The sequence below is a fragment of the Phyllobates terribilis genome, unplaced genomic scaffold, assembly GCF_046119375.1.
Source record: "Phyllobates terribilis strain yellow unplaced genomic scaffold, ASM4611937v1 Scaffold_2__4_contigs__length_985480577, whole genome shotgun sequence".
Classification (NCBI taxonomy): Eukaryota; Metazoa; Chordata; class Amphibia; order Anura; family Dendrobatidae; genus Phyllobates; species Phyllobates terribilis.
The window spans coordinates 2,808,549-2,822,724 of NW_027362762.1; the positions used below are offsets into that span (position 1 = coordinate 2,808,549).

The following is a 14,176-nucleotide window of genomic DNA, read 5'->3' on the forward strand; positions in this document are numbered from 1 at the left end:
TGGGGCAGTCCTCTGGCCATTGGCCGGGGACTCTATAGGACGGCGCGAGCGGCCCCTTTAAGAGGGAGGCAGGCCACAGCAGCAGGGGAGCGGGAGGACGCCGGACCGCGGCGGTGAGGTGAACTGCGTCTCTGCTACAGTACCCCCCCTTTATGCCCCCTCTTCTTAAGGCCCGCAAGAAATTTTTTAAGAAGATGAGGGGCATGAATGTTCTCCCTGGGCTCCCATGACCTCTCCTCAAGGCCAAACCCCTTCCAATCCACAAGAAAGAAAGTCTTTCCTCTTACCCTCTTGGTGGCCAAAATGTTCTCTACCTCAAAGACGTCCTCAGCAGAGACTGGAGCTGGAGCGATACCTGGATCATCAGAGAAAGAATTAAGGACAACAGGTTTGAGGAGGGATACATGAAAGGAGTTGGGAATCCATAAGGTGACCGGGAGTTTCAGCTTGTAAGCCACAGGATTGATTTGGTTAAGAACCTCGAACAGACCGATGAACCGCGGACCCAACTTATATCTTGAGACGAACATATTTGGAGGAAAGCCAGACCTTGTCTCCCGGACGGAATTGAGGTGGATCCAGACGTCTCTTATCAGCATGTTTCTTCATCCGCTCGGAGGACTGAAGAAGTGCAGATCTAGTATCTTCCCAAATAGCTGAAAATTTGCGGACCAGACTCCGCGGCAGGATTGTCCACAGAAGAGGAGACGGGAAACGGAATCCGGGAGTGTTGACCGTAGACCACAAAGAACAGGGATTTAGAAGAAGACTCGCTCTCATGGTTATTATAGGAGAAATCGGCCCAGTGCAGGAGCTCAACCCAATCGTTATGGTGAGCGTTAACAAAGTGCCGAAGAAAGCTGGTAAGGACCTGGTTGATACGTTCCACTTGACCATTGGACTGAGGATGATATGCAGAGGAGAAATCCAAGGAGACATCCAGCAGCTTACACGTAGCTATCCAGAAGCGCGAAGTGAACTGAACCCCGCGATCAGACACAATGTGGAGGGGTAGGCCGTGGAGACGAAAAATGTGATGGATGAAGTCCTTAGCCAGCACTGATGCAGACGGGAGACCAGGCAGAGGGATGAAGTGGGCCATTTTAGAAAAGCGGTCAGCGACCACCCAAATGACAGTGCAACCGGCAGAGACAGGGAGATCCGTAATGAAGTCCATTGCAATGTGTTACCACGGAGCGGAAGGCACGGAAAGAGGAAGAAGACGGCCGGATAGGAGGTGCCTGGGAACCTTGTTACGGGCACAGGATGAACAAGCCGCGACAAAGTCCGCAACATCCTTGCGTAGGGAAGGCCACCAGTAATGTCGGGTGATGAGCAGAAAGGTCTTCCTCTGGCCAGCATGACCGGCTAGTTTGGATGAATGGCCCCAGAGTAGAACCTTCTTACGATCCGGAACCGCTACAGAGGTCTTACCGGGTGGAAGAAGAGACAGGTCAAACGCAGCCACAGTCATTACTTTGGAGGGGTCGATGATATGTAGAGGCTCCTCCTCTTGGTCGGAAGACAGGAATCAGCGGGATAGAGCGTCAGCTTTAATGTTCTTGTCCGCCGGACTATAATGCAGAGTGAAGCTAAATCGGGCAAAGAATAGAGACCACCTGGCCTGAGGCGGATTTAATCTTTGGGCGTTCTGCAAATAAGCCATGTTTTAGTGGTCACTGTAGATGATGGCCAGCAGCTCACGATCTCCTGTGGAGTAATTGCGCTTGGATGAGGAGAAGAGCTTGGAGAAGAAGCCGCAGGTTACCATTCTCCCGGACGAGGATTTCTGGGAGAGCTCTGGCTCCGGAGGAGGATGCATCAACTTCCAGGAAGAACTGCCTGTTGCAATCCGGACGGTGTAGCACAGGAGTGGAGGAGAAGGCTTGTTTTAGGGAGACGAAGGCCTCCTCCGCTTAAGAAGTCCATTCCCTGGGATTTGCTCCCTTACGGGTGAGCGCGGAGATGGGAGCAGTCCGGGAAGAGAAATGAGGAATGAAGAGGTGGTAACAATTTGCGAAGCCCAGAAAACGCTGAATCGCCTTCAACCCCTCCGGTCGGGACCACTTTAAGACGGCAGAGACCTTCTCGGGATCCATCCGCAGACCAGTCTCGGAGATAATATAGCCCAGGAACGGTAGAGAGGTCTGCTCAAAGAGGCATTTCTCAAATTTAGCGTATAGGTGATTCTGCCAGAGCCTTAGCAGAACCTGACGAACATCCCTCCGGTGTGAGGGTAGATCCAGAGAGAAGACCAGGATATCGTCCAGGTACACCACCACGCAAGAATACAGGAGATCACGGTAGATGTCGTTAACCAGCTCCTGGAAGACGGCTGGAGCATTACAGAGACCAAAGGGCATTATGTGGTATTTGTAGTGACCCTCCCGGGTGTTGAATGCCATCTTCCACTCGTCTCCCTGGCGGATCCGGACAAAATTGTACGCCCCACGAAGATCGAGCTTGGTGAAGATCTTCGCGGTCGAACAGCTCCGAGATGAGAGGCAGGGGGTACTTATTTTTGATGGTAATCTGGTTAAGACCCCTGTAATCGATACAAGGACGTAGAGAGCCGTCTTTTTTCTTGACGAAGAAGAATCCTGCTTCAGCCGGAGAGGTGGATTTCTGGCTAAATCCCCTAGCAAGATTCTCCTCAATATACTCAGACATGGCTCGGGTCTCAGCCAGCGACAAGGGGTAGATACGCCCGCGGGGAGGAGAAGCACCAGGTACCAGGTCGATGGGGCAATCATATGGCCTATGAGGTGGTAGTGTCTCTGCTTCCTTCTTGTCGAAGACGTCCGCATAGGACCAGTAGGGTGCCGGCAGACCAGGTAGATTAGCCGGGGTAGACGGGGGTCGAGCAGGACGAACCGGAACCAGACAGGACTCATGGCATTCCTGACCCCAATGGAGCACTTCACCAGATCTCCAATTCAGGATGGGCTCATGTTTTTGCAACCAGGGTAGACCAAGCAAGAGGGGGTGAGAGAGACCGGACAGCACATGAAAGGAGATCTTCTCCGAGTGCAGCATTCCCACCTGAAAGGTTACAGGCTCTGTGACAAGCAAGATGGTTTCAGGTAGAAGCCTCCCCTCCACGGAGGCAACCGCCAACAGTTCAGCCAGACGTACGGTAGGAATCTGGTAACGCTCCACAACAGCCTGTTGAATGAGATTCCCAGCGGCTCCGGAATCCAGATGGGCAATCTCGAAGAAGCTAGTCTCACCACTGGAAATAGAAACAGACAGAGTCAAGGACGGAGAGGATTTACTCTTGCCTAGGACGACCTCTCCGAGCGGTCCTAGACACTGAAGTTTCCTGGCTTCTCTGGGCAGGAACGGATCAGATGCTCTTTACTGCCACAATAGAAGCAACTCCCCTCGGCTCGGCGCATCTCCTGGCAAGACTTGACCATCTTGGTTTGGTCAATTTGGATGGGCTCAGGCGAGTATGCCCGGGGAATTGCTGGTTGAGAGGCAGGCTTCTGGAATACAGGAGCGAGACGCAGAAATCTTCTTTCCCGGGTAGTCTCCTTAGCACGTTCCAGAAAACGGATGTCAATCCGGGTAGCTAATGACACCAGGTTGTCCAGGGTGGAAGGGATGTCACGACCGGCAAGCTCATCCTTGGTCCGACCAGAAAGACCCTCCCAGAAGGTGGACACTAGGGCCTCGTTGTTCCAGGCAAGCTCAGATGCGAGGGTTCAGAAATGTATGGCATGCTGGCCCACGGAGAGACTCCCTTGGCGGAGACAGAGAAGTGAGGAGGCAGTAGAAGATTTTCATCCGGGCTCATCAAAGACCCTCCGGAAGGCAGAAGATCGGACACCAGGGGATCCCCTCTCTCCCAAAGAGGGTTTAGCCATGCCAATGCCTCCCCGGTGAGGTGAGACATGATGAACGCCACCTTGACCCGGTCGGAGGGGAACTGATGTGCCAGGAGTTCAAAGTGCAGCGTGCACTGATTTAAGAAGCCCAGACATTAGACGGGGTCACCAAAACGTGGAGGCGCAGAGAGCCGGGGTCCAGAGCCAGGTGCCATAGCGCCAGTAGGTTGAGGTGCCGCTGGAGCGGGTGCCACTCGGCTAGAGACGGACACAGGCGGGGTGAACAGCGTGTCCAGGCGGGAGTTGACAGTCCGCAGATAGGACAGGATAGTCTCCTGTTGGGATCTCTGGCGTGAGACCTCCTGGTACAGGTCAGAGAGCGAAAGAGCCTGGGGGCCACCGGGTTCCATGGCCTGTGCAAACTGTTACGGGTCCGGGTGGTGGAACCTCTGTGCTTCGGTGTAAGGAGGGATCAGAGGGGCGTGACTAAGTGCCTACTTGGCCTGACCAAGGTCGCACGGCAGCTCAATCGACTCTATTAACCAGGGAGGGACCGAGCAAGGGGACCAGGTGCCACTCTGGGACTGACCTTGAGTGTGAGCAGGTGACTCCCACGGGTCAGATGGCAGGAACTGACCGGTACAGCAGATGAGCACAGCTGGAAGGCTGACGGGTGGTCCGGGTGGATAAGCAGGCTGGTTCGGCAGGTAGCCAGACAAGTGCTCCGGGTAGGCAAGCTAGCGGGCGCGACAGGTAACAGGCAGGTGCTCCAGGTAGGCAGGCTAGCAGGCACGGCAGGTAACTGGCAGGTGCTTCCAGGTAGGCAGGCTGGTGAGCACGGCAGGTAACTGGCAGGCAGACTGGCGTGCAGGACTGACAGGCAGACTGGCGGGCAGGACTGACAGGCAGCGGGACCTGAGGGCTGAAGCTAGTGTTAGCACACAGAACAACAACCTTGCACAGGCACCTCCATTTTGGAGCTGGTGCCTTATATAGGGGCAGTCCTCCGGCCATTGGCCGGGGACTCTATAGGACGGCACGTGCGGCCCCTTTAAGATGGAGGGAGCGCGCGCGCGCCCTAAGCACAGAGCCCGGGAAGCTGCGTGAAGAGCGCGCCACAGCAGCTGGGAAGCAGGAGGATGCTGGACCTGGACCGCGGCGGTGAGGGGAACGGCGTCTCTGCCCGGCAGGAGGCAGAGATGCAGATGCTACAGATAGATGTTGTGTTTTTCTTCACGATGGAAAGGATTCTGCGATCATCCATCATTATTGTCTTCCGTGGACGTCCAGGCCTTTCTGAGTTTCCGAGCTCACCAGTGCACTCTTTTTTTTTTTAACCCGTACTGAACAGTTTATTTGGCCACTCCTAACATTTCTGTTGTCTCTCTGATGGATTTCTTCTTTTTTTCTTCAGCCTAATGATGGTCTGTTTCTCTTCCATTGAGAGCTCCTTTGTCCGCCTGTTGTGGGTTCACAGCAACAGCTTCCAAATGCAAATGCCACACCTGGAATCAGCTCTAGACCTTTTACCTGCTTAACTGATGATGGATTAACGAGGGAATAGCCCACGTAGCCCATTAAAGAGCATCTGAGATAATTTTACAATTACTTTTGGTTTCTAGAAAAAGTGGCAGCTCCATATTAAAGAGCTGTAATTTCTAAACCCTTCCCCCAATTAAGATGTGACTCCCCTCAGATTAAAGCTGAGAGCACAGATTGATTATAACACTGTATCTTGAATATGTTTTTGTAAACAGCTAAAATGCCAAAATTTGTCCAAATATTTCTGGCCCTCACTGTATATGGCGCTGTGATATGCAGACTGTATTATATGGATACTTTATGCTTGTATTATTTGATTGACCATTTTTCCATCTACATTTATTCCATTAATTTATACTACAGAGGACAGCACATTGGGTAACGTTATACTGTCAGCACCAGGGTCCGCGAGTCTGGAGCCGAATCTGCTCCATACAGGGCAGGTGGCGGCTGTGCTATACAGCCGGCGTCTGCCTCTAACAGCAGCGCTGGGGACTGACTCAGATCATGGCTGTTTAACCGTTTAGATGCTGCTGTTAATCGCCGATCGTAGGTTCAAGTCCCCTATGGGGACTTAAAAAAAAAGGAGAAAATAAAAAAAAATGTTTTTTAAAAATATTAAAAGTCTATTATTTTTATTCAACCCCTTTTCCCCCATTTAAAATAGAGAAATAATAATAATAAAAAAATCCCATTTGGTGTCGCCGCATCCACAAAAATCCGATCAATCAAAATAGAAAATTAACCCATAAAGAAAATTGTCCATAAAATAAAAAACAGACAAAAAAATGCCCAAAAAATGGAACAAAAAGTCACAATTGCATCGCAAGTCCTCGCACAGGGGAAGCTCCGGGGATCAGAAAATGGCCCGGACCCGAAGGGGTTAATAATAAGAATGATCTTATAGGAAGGTTTCATGTTGCACCAGGAGACAACAGCTCAGACCTAACAAGCCCTCCATGGAAAAGACACAGGGAGAAGCTTCTCGTTGCCTGGCAACGGCTTCATCTTGGTAACAAGGGAAATGTAGGATCAGCTTCCCTGACTACTAGTTCCGCGCATGCGTCAAAAGCGTGAGCTCTCATACTGCGCACGCGCACAGTATGCTTAGGAAGCGTGATCAGCTCGTGCACCGCTGTTGCCAGAGCAGATGTTCACTCGCGCATGCGTACTTAGTGTGTTTGGTACAGTGTGGGAATCGAGCTGGGGCGCATGCTCAGTAGAGGTTTGTGCCAGCGTGAGTGAGGCAGCCGGGTTGTGCGCACGCGCGGGGTTGCTCTTCTCCTGTGGCGCAGTCCGCTGCCGGCTCTGGGATAAGCGGGAGCAGCGGGACCGGCAGAGGATGGAGGAGCCGAGCGGAGACGTCAACTGCAACCTGCTCATCCCCAGCTCCACCGGGGACGCCGAGCTGGACGCCGCAGTGTGGCGCTGGCTGCAGTGGGACAAGGTGACAGATGGGGTTACATAAGTGATGGGCGCTGTGTGCGGGGGCTGCAGGGGGCGCCGGGGGACTACAACTCCCAGCACGCCGGCAGCGTGAGGGTGAGGACATGCTGGGAGTTGTAGTTGTACAGGTGCTGAGGAGACTCATGTGGTAGATCCCTGGAGATGAGATGATCTGTGAATATATAATGTATGTGTACGATGTAATGTATATGTCAGAGAACACGGGGAATGTGTGTATATAGCTGTATATAATATATATAATGTATGTGTATAATGTGTGTGTAATGTCTGTTTACAATGTAATATATAATGTATGTGTACGATGTAATATACAGTACAGACCAAAAGTTTGGACACACCTTCTCATTTAAAGATTTTTCTGTATTTTCATGACTATGAAAATTGTACATTCACACTGAAGGCATCAAAACTATGAATTAACACATGTGGAATTATATACTTAACAAAAAAGTGTGAAACATCTGAAAATATGTCTTATATTCTAGGTTCTTCACAGTAGCCACCTTTTGCTTTGATGACTGCTTTGCACACTCTTGGCATTCTCTTGATGAGCTTCAAGAGGTAGTCACCGGAAATGGTGTTCACTTCACAGGTGTGCCCTGTCAGGTTTAATAAGTGGGATTTCTTGCCTTATAAATGGGGTTGGGACCATCAGTTGTGTTGTGCAGAAGTCAGGTGGATACACAGCTGATAGTCCTACTGAATAGACTGTTAGAATTTGTATTATGGCAAGAAAAAAGCAGCTAAGTAAAGAAAAACGAGTGGCCATCATTACTTTAAGAAATGAAGGTCAGTCAGTCCGAAAAATTGGGAAAACTTTGAAAGTGTCCCCAAGTGCAGTTGAAAAAAATCATCAAGCGCTAGAAAGAAACTGGCTCACATGAGGACCGCCCCAGGAAAGGAAGACCAAGAGTCACCTCTGCTTCTGAGGATAAGTTTATCCGAGTCACCAGCCTCAAAAATTGCAGGTTAACAGCAGCTCAGATTAGAGACCAGGTCAATGCCTCACAGAGTTCTAGCAGCAGACACATCTCTACAACAACTGCTAAGAGGAGACTTTGTGCAGCAGGCCTTCATGGTAAAATAGCTGCTAGGAAACCACTGCTAAGGACAGGCAACAAGCAGAAGAGACTTGTTTGGGCTAAAGAACACAAGGAATGGACATTAGACCAGTGGAAATCTGTGCTTTGGTCTGATGAGTCCACATTTGAGATCTTTGGTTCCAACCACCGTGTCTTTGTGCGACGCAGAAAAGGTGAACGGATGGACTCTACATGCCTGGTTCCCACCGTGAAGCATGGATGAGGAGGTGTGATGGTGTGGGGGGGGCTTTGCTGGTGACACTGTTGGGGATTTATTCAAAATTGAAGGCATACTGAACCAGCATGGCTACCACAGCATCTTGCAGCGGCATGCTATTCCATCCGGTTTGTGTTTAGTTTGACCATCATTTATTTTTCAACAGGACAATGACCCCAAACACCTCCAGGCTGTGTAAGGGCTATTTGACCAAGAAGGAGAGTGATGGGGGGCTACGCCAGATGACCTGGCCTCCACAGTCACCAGACCTGAACCCAATCGAGATGGTTTGGGGTGAGCTGGACCGCAGAGTGAAGGCAAAAGGGCCAACAAGTGCTAAGCATCTCTGGGAACTCCTTCAAGATTGTTGGAAGACCATTTCCGGTGACTACCTCTTGAAGCTCATCAAGAGAATGCCAAGAGTGTGCAAAGCAGTCATCAAAGCAAAAGGTGGCTACTGTGAAGAACCTAGAATATAAGACATATTTTCAGTTGTTTCACACTTTTTTGTTAAGTATATAATTCCACATGTGGTAATTCATAGTTTTGATGCCTTCAGTGTGAATGTACAATTTTCAAAGTCATGAAAATACAGAAAAATCTTTAAATCAGAAGGTGTGTCCAAACTTTTGGTCTGTACTGTATATATATTATATTAAGGATGTGGATATAGACTGTATATAATGTTTATTGAGAGAGGACACCTATACGGTGATGACCTATAGTCTAGTATAGTGTGATATAGTACTATTATATTAGTAATGTCATATATTGGATGTGTCTGTATATAGATGTATGAGTAATGTGTGTATGTATATAGAGTGCATGTATACTGTCTATATGGTGATGTGCATATTATGGTATATGGGGCTGAAGTATAATATAGTGGTAGGGTTTCATACCCATGTGTAGAGGCTGCACTCGGGGGTGGGGTCTCATACCCATGTGTAGAGGCTGCACTCGGGGGTGGGGTCTCACACCCATGCGTGGAGGCTGCACTCGGGGGTTGGGGTCTCATACCCATGCGTGGAGGCTGTACTCGGGGGTTGGGGTCTCATACCCATGCGTGGAGGCTGTACTCGGGGGTTGGGGTCTCATACCCATGCGTGGAGGCTGTACTCGGGGGTTGGGGTCTCATACCCATGCGTGGAGGCTGTACTCGGGGGTTGGGGTCTCATACCCATGCGTGGAGGCTGTACTCGGGGGTTGGGGTCTCATACCCATGCGTGGAGGCTGTACTCGGGGGTTGGGGTCTCATACCCATGCGTGGAGGCTGTACTCGGGGGTTGGGGTCTCATACCCATGCGTGGAGGCTGTACTCGGGGGTTGGGGTCTCATACCCATGCGTGGAGGCTGTACTCGGGGGTTGGGGTCTCATACCCATGCGTGGAGGCTGTACTCGGGGGTTGGGGTCTCATACCCATGCGTGGAGGCTGTACTCGGGGGTTGGGGTCTCATACCCATGCGTGGAGGCTGTACTCGGGGGTTGGGGTCTCATACCCATGCGTGGAGGCTGTACTCGGGGGTTGGGGTCTCATACCCATGCGTGGAGGCTGTACTCGGGGGTTGGGGTCTCATACCCATGCGTGGAGGCTGTACTCGGGGGTTGGGGTCTCATACCCATGCGTGGAGGCTGTACTCGGGGGTTGGGGTCTCATACCCATGCGTGGAGGCTGTACTCGGGGGTTGGGGTCTCATACCCATGCGTGGAGGCTGTACTCGGGGGTTGGGGTCTCATACCCATGCGTGGAGGCTGTACTCGGGGGTTGGGGTCTCATACCCATGCGTGGAGGCTGTACTCGGGGGTTGGGGTCTCATACCCATGCGTGGAGGCTGTACTCGGGGGTTGGGGTCTCATACCCATGCGTGGAGGCTGTACTCGGGGGTTGGGGTCTCATACCCATGCGTGGAGGCTGTACTCGGGGGTTGGGGTCTCATACCCATGCGTGGAGGCTGTACTCGGGGGTTGGGGTCTCATACCCATGCGTGGAGGCTGTACTCGGGGGTTGGGGTCTCATACCCATGCGTGGAGGCTGTACTCGGGGGTTGGGGTCTCATACCCATGCGTGGAGGCTGTACTCGGGGGTTGGGGTCTCATACCCATGCGTGGAGGCTGTACTCGGGGGTTGGGGTCTCATACCCATGCGTGGAGGCTGTACTCGGGGGTTGGGGTCTCATACCCATGCGTGGAGGCTGTACTCGGGGGTTGGGGTCTCATACCCATGCGTGGAGGCTGTACTCGGGGGTTGGGGTCTCATACCCATGCGTGGAGGCTGTACTCGGGGGTTGGGGTCTCATACCCATGCGTGGAGGCTGTACTCGGGGGTTGGGGTCTCATACCCATGCGTGGAGGCTGTACTCGGGGGTTGGGGTCTCATACCCATGCGTGGAGGCTGTACTCGGGGGTTGGGGTCTCATACCCATGCGTGGAGGCTGTACTCGGGGGTTGGGGTCTCATACCCATGCGTGGAGGCTGTACTCGGGGGTTGGGGTCTCATACCCATGCGTGGAGGCTGTACTCGGGGGTTGGGGTCTCATACCCATGCGTGGAGGCTGTACTCGGGGGTTGGGGTCTCATACCCATGCGTGGAGGCTGTACTCGGGGGTTGGGGTCTCATACCCATGCGTGGAGGCTGTACTCGGGGGTTGGGGTCTCATACCCATGCGTGGAGGCTGTACTCGGGGGTTGGGGTCTCATACCCATGCGTGGAGGCTGTACTCGGGGGTTGGGGTCTCATACCCATGCGTGGAGGCTGTACTCGGGGGTTGGGGTCTCATACCCATGCGTGGAGGCTGTACTCGGGGGTTGGGGTCTCATACCCATGCGTGGAGGCTGTACTCGGGGGTTGGGGTCTCATACCCATGCGTGGAGGCTGTACTCGGGGGTTGGGGTCTCATACCCATGCGTGGAGGCTGTACTCGGGGGTTGGGGTCTCATACCCATGCGTGGAGGCTGTACTCGGGGGTCTCGTACCCATGCGTGGAGGCTGTACTCGGGGGTCTCGTACCCATGCGTGGAGGCTGCACTCGGGGGTCTCGTACCCATGCGTGGAGGCTGCACTCGGGGGTCTCGTACCCATGCGTGGAGGCTGCGCTCGGGGGTCTCGTACCCATGCGTGGAGGCTGCGCTCGGGGGTCTCGTACCCATGCGTGGAGGCTGCGCTCGGGGGTCTCGTACCCATGCGTGGAGGCTGCGCTCGGGGGTCTCGTACCCATGCGTGGAGGCTGCGCTCGGGGGTCTCGTACCCATGCGTGGAGGCTGCGCTCGGGGGTCTCGTACCCATGCGTGGAGGCTGCGCTCGGGGGTCTCGTACCCATGCGTGGAGGCTGCGCTCGGGGGTCTCGTACCCATGCGTGGAGGCTGCGCTCGGGGGTCTCGTACCCATGCGTGGAGGCTGCGCTCGGGGGTCTCGTACCCATGCGTGGAGGCTGCGCTCGGGGGTCTCGTACCCATGCGTGGAGGCTGCGCTCGGGGGTCTCGTACCCATGCGTGGAGGCTGCGCTCGGGGGTCTCGTACCCATGCGTGGAGGCTGCGCTCGGGGGTCTCGTACCCATGCGTGGAGGCTGCGCTCGGGGGTCTCGTACCCATGCGTGGAGGCTGCGCTCGGGGGTCTCGTACCCATGCGTGGAGGCTGCGCTCGGGGGTCTCGTACCCATGCGTGGAGGCTGCGCTCGGGGGTCTCGTACCCATGCGTGGAGGCTGCGCTCGGGGGTCTCGTACCCATGCGTGGAGGCTGCGCTCGGGGGTCTCGTACCCATGCGTGGAGGCTGCGCTCGGGGGTCTCGTACCCATGCGTGGAGGCTGCGCTCGGGGGTCTCGTACCCATGCGTGGAGGCTGCGCTCGGGGGTCTCGTACCCATGCGTGGAGGCTGCGCTCGGGGGTCTCGTACCCATGCGTGGAGGCTGCGCTCGGGGGTCTCGTACCCATGCGTGGAGGCTGCGCTCGGGGGTCTCGTACCCATGCGTGGAGGCTGCGCTCGGGGGTCTCGTACCCATGCGTGGAGGCTGCGCTCGGGGGTCTCGTACCCATGCGTGGAGGCTGCGCTCGGGGGTCTCGTACCCATGCGTGGAGGCTGCGCTCGGGGGTCTCGTACCCATGCGTGGAGGCTGCGCTCGGGGGTCTCGTACCCATGCGTGGAGGCTGCGCTCGGGGGTCTCGTACCCATGCGTGGAGGCTGCGCTCGGGGGTCTCGTACCCATGCGTGGAGGCTGCGCTCGGGGGTCTCGTACCCATGCGTGGAGGCTGCGCTCGGGGGTCTCGTACCCATGCGTGGAGGCTGCGCTCGGGGGTCTCGTACCCATGCGTGGAGGCTGCGCTCGGGGGTCTCGTACCCATGCGTGGAGGCTGCGCTCGGGGGTCTCGTACCCATGCGTGGAGGCTGCGCTCGGGGGTCTCGTACCCATGCGTGGAGGCTGCGCTCGGGGGTCTCGTACCCATGCGTGGAGGCTGCGCTCGGGGGTCTCGTACCCATGCGTGGAGGCTGCGCTCGGGGGTCTCGTACCCATGCGTGGAGGCTGCGCTCGGGGGTCTCGTACCCATGCGTGGAGGCTGCGCTCGGGGGTCTCGTACCCATGCGTGGAGGCTGCGCTCGGGGGTCTCGTACCCATGCGTGGAGGCTGCGCTCGGGGGTCTCGTACCCATGCGTGGAGGCTGCGCTCGGGGGTCTCGTACCCATGCGTGGAGGCTGCGCTCGGGGGTCTCGTACCCATGCGTGGAGGCTGCGCTCGGGGGTCTCGTACCCATGCGTGGAGGCTGCGCTCGGGGGTCTCGTACCCATGCGTGGAGGCTGCGCTCGGGGGTCTCGTACCCATGCGTGGAGGCTGCGCTCGGGGGTCTCGTACCCATGCGTGGAGGCTGCGCTCGGGGGTCTCGTACCCATGCGTGGAGGCTGCGCTCGGGGGTCTCGTACCCATGCGTGGAGGCTGCGCTCGGGGGTCTCGTACCCATGCGTGGAGGCTGCGCTCGGGGGTCTCGTACCCATGCGTGGAGGCTGCGCTCGGGGGTCTCGTACCCATGCGTGGAGGCTGCGCTCGGGGGTCTCGTACCCATGCGTGGAGGCTGCGCTCGGGGGTCTCGTACCCATGCGTGGAGGCTGCGCTCGGGGGTCTCGTACCCATGCGTGGAGGCTGCGCTCGGGGGTTGGGGTCTCGTACCCATGCGTGGAGGCTGCGCTCGGGGGTTGGGGTCTCGTACCCATGCGTGGAGGCTGCGCTCGGGGGTTGGGGTCTCGTACCCATGCGTGGAGGCTGCGCTCGGGGGTTGGGGTCTCGTACCCATGCGTGGAGGCTGCGCTCGGGGGTTGGGGTCTCGTACCCATGCGTGGAGGCTGCGCTCGGGGGTGGGGGTCTCGTACCCATGCGTGGAGGCTGCGCTCGGGGGTTGGGGTCTCGTACCCATGCGTGGAGGCTGCGCTCGGGGGTGGGGGTCTCGTACCCATGCGTGGAGGCTGCGCTCGGGGGTGGGGGTCTTGTTATACTGTATCTGTGTATGGAGGCTGTGCTCGGGGGTTGGGGTCTTGTTATACTGTATCTGTGTATGGAGGCTGTGCTCGGGGGTTGGGGTCTCATACCCATGTGTGGAGGCTGCACTCAGGGGTGGGGGTCTTGTTATACTGTATCTGTGTATGGAGGCTGTGCTCGGGGGTTGGGGTCTCGTACCCATGCGTGGAGGCTGCGCTCGGGGGTTGGGGTCTCGTACCCATGCGTGGAGGCTGCGCTCGGGGGTTGGGGTCTCGTACCCATGTGTGGAGGCTGCGCTCGGGGGTTGGGGTCTCATACCCATGTGTGGAGGCTGCGCTCGGGGGTTGGGGTCTCATACCCATGCGTGGAGGCTGCACTCGGGGGTGGGGGTTTTGTTATACTGTATCTGTGTATGGAGGCTGCGCTCGGGGGTTGGGGTCTCGTACCCATGCGTGGAGGCTGCACTCGGGGGTTGGGGTCTCATACCCATGCGTGGAGGCTGCACTCGGGGGTTGGGGTCTCATACCCATGTGTGGAGGCTGCACTCGGGGGTTGGGGTCTCATACCCATGTGTGG

The 14,176-nt window shown here is 55.9% G+C and overlaps 1 protein-coding gene across 1 annotated transcript in view; it reads left to right on the top strand.

Annotated features, from left to right (window-relative positions):
* Positions 1 to 6,573: 6,573 nt before the first annotated feature.
* PGM2L1 (phosphoglucomutase 2 like 1) overlaps positions 6,574 to 14,176 on the top strand; it is a 40,622-nt gene continuing 33,019 nt past the window's right edge. Inside the window, exon 1 of the mRNA XM_073661071.1 lies at positions 6,574 to 6,819. Coding sequence (XP_073517172.1) covers positions 6,715 to 6,819 — 105 coding nt within the window. The 5' untranslated portion in view covers positions 6,574 to 6,714. The remainder of the gene's footprint in view (positions 6,820 to 14,176) is intronic.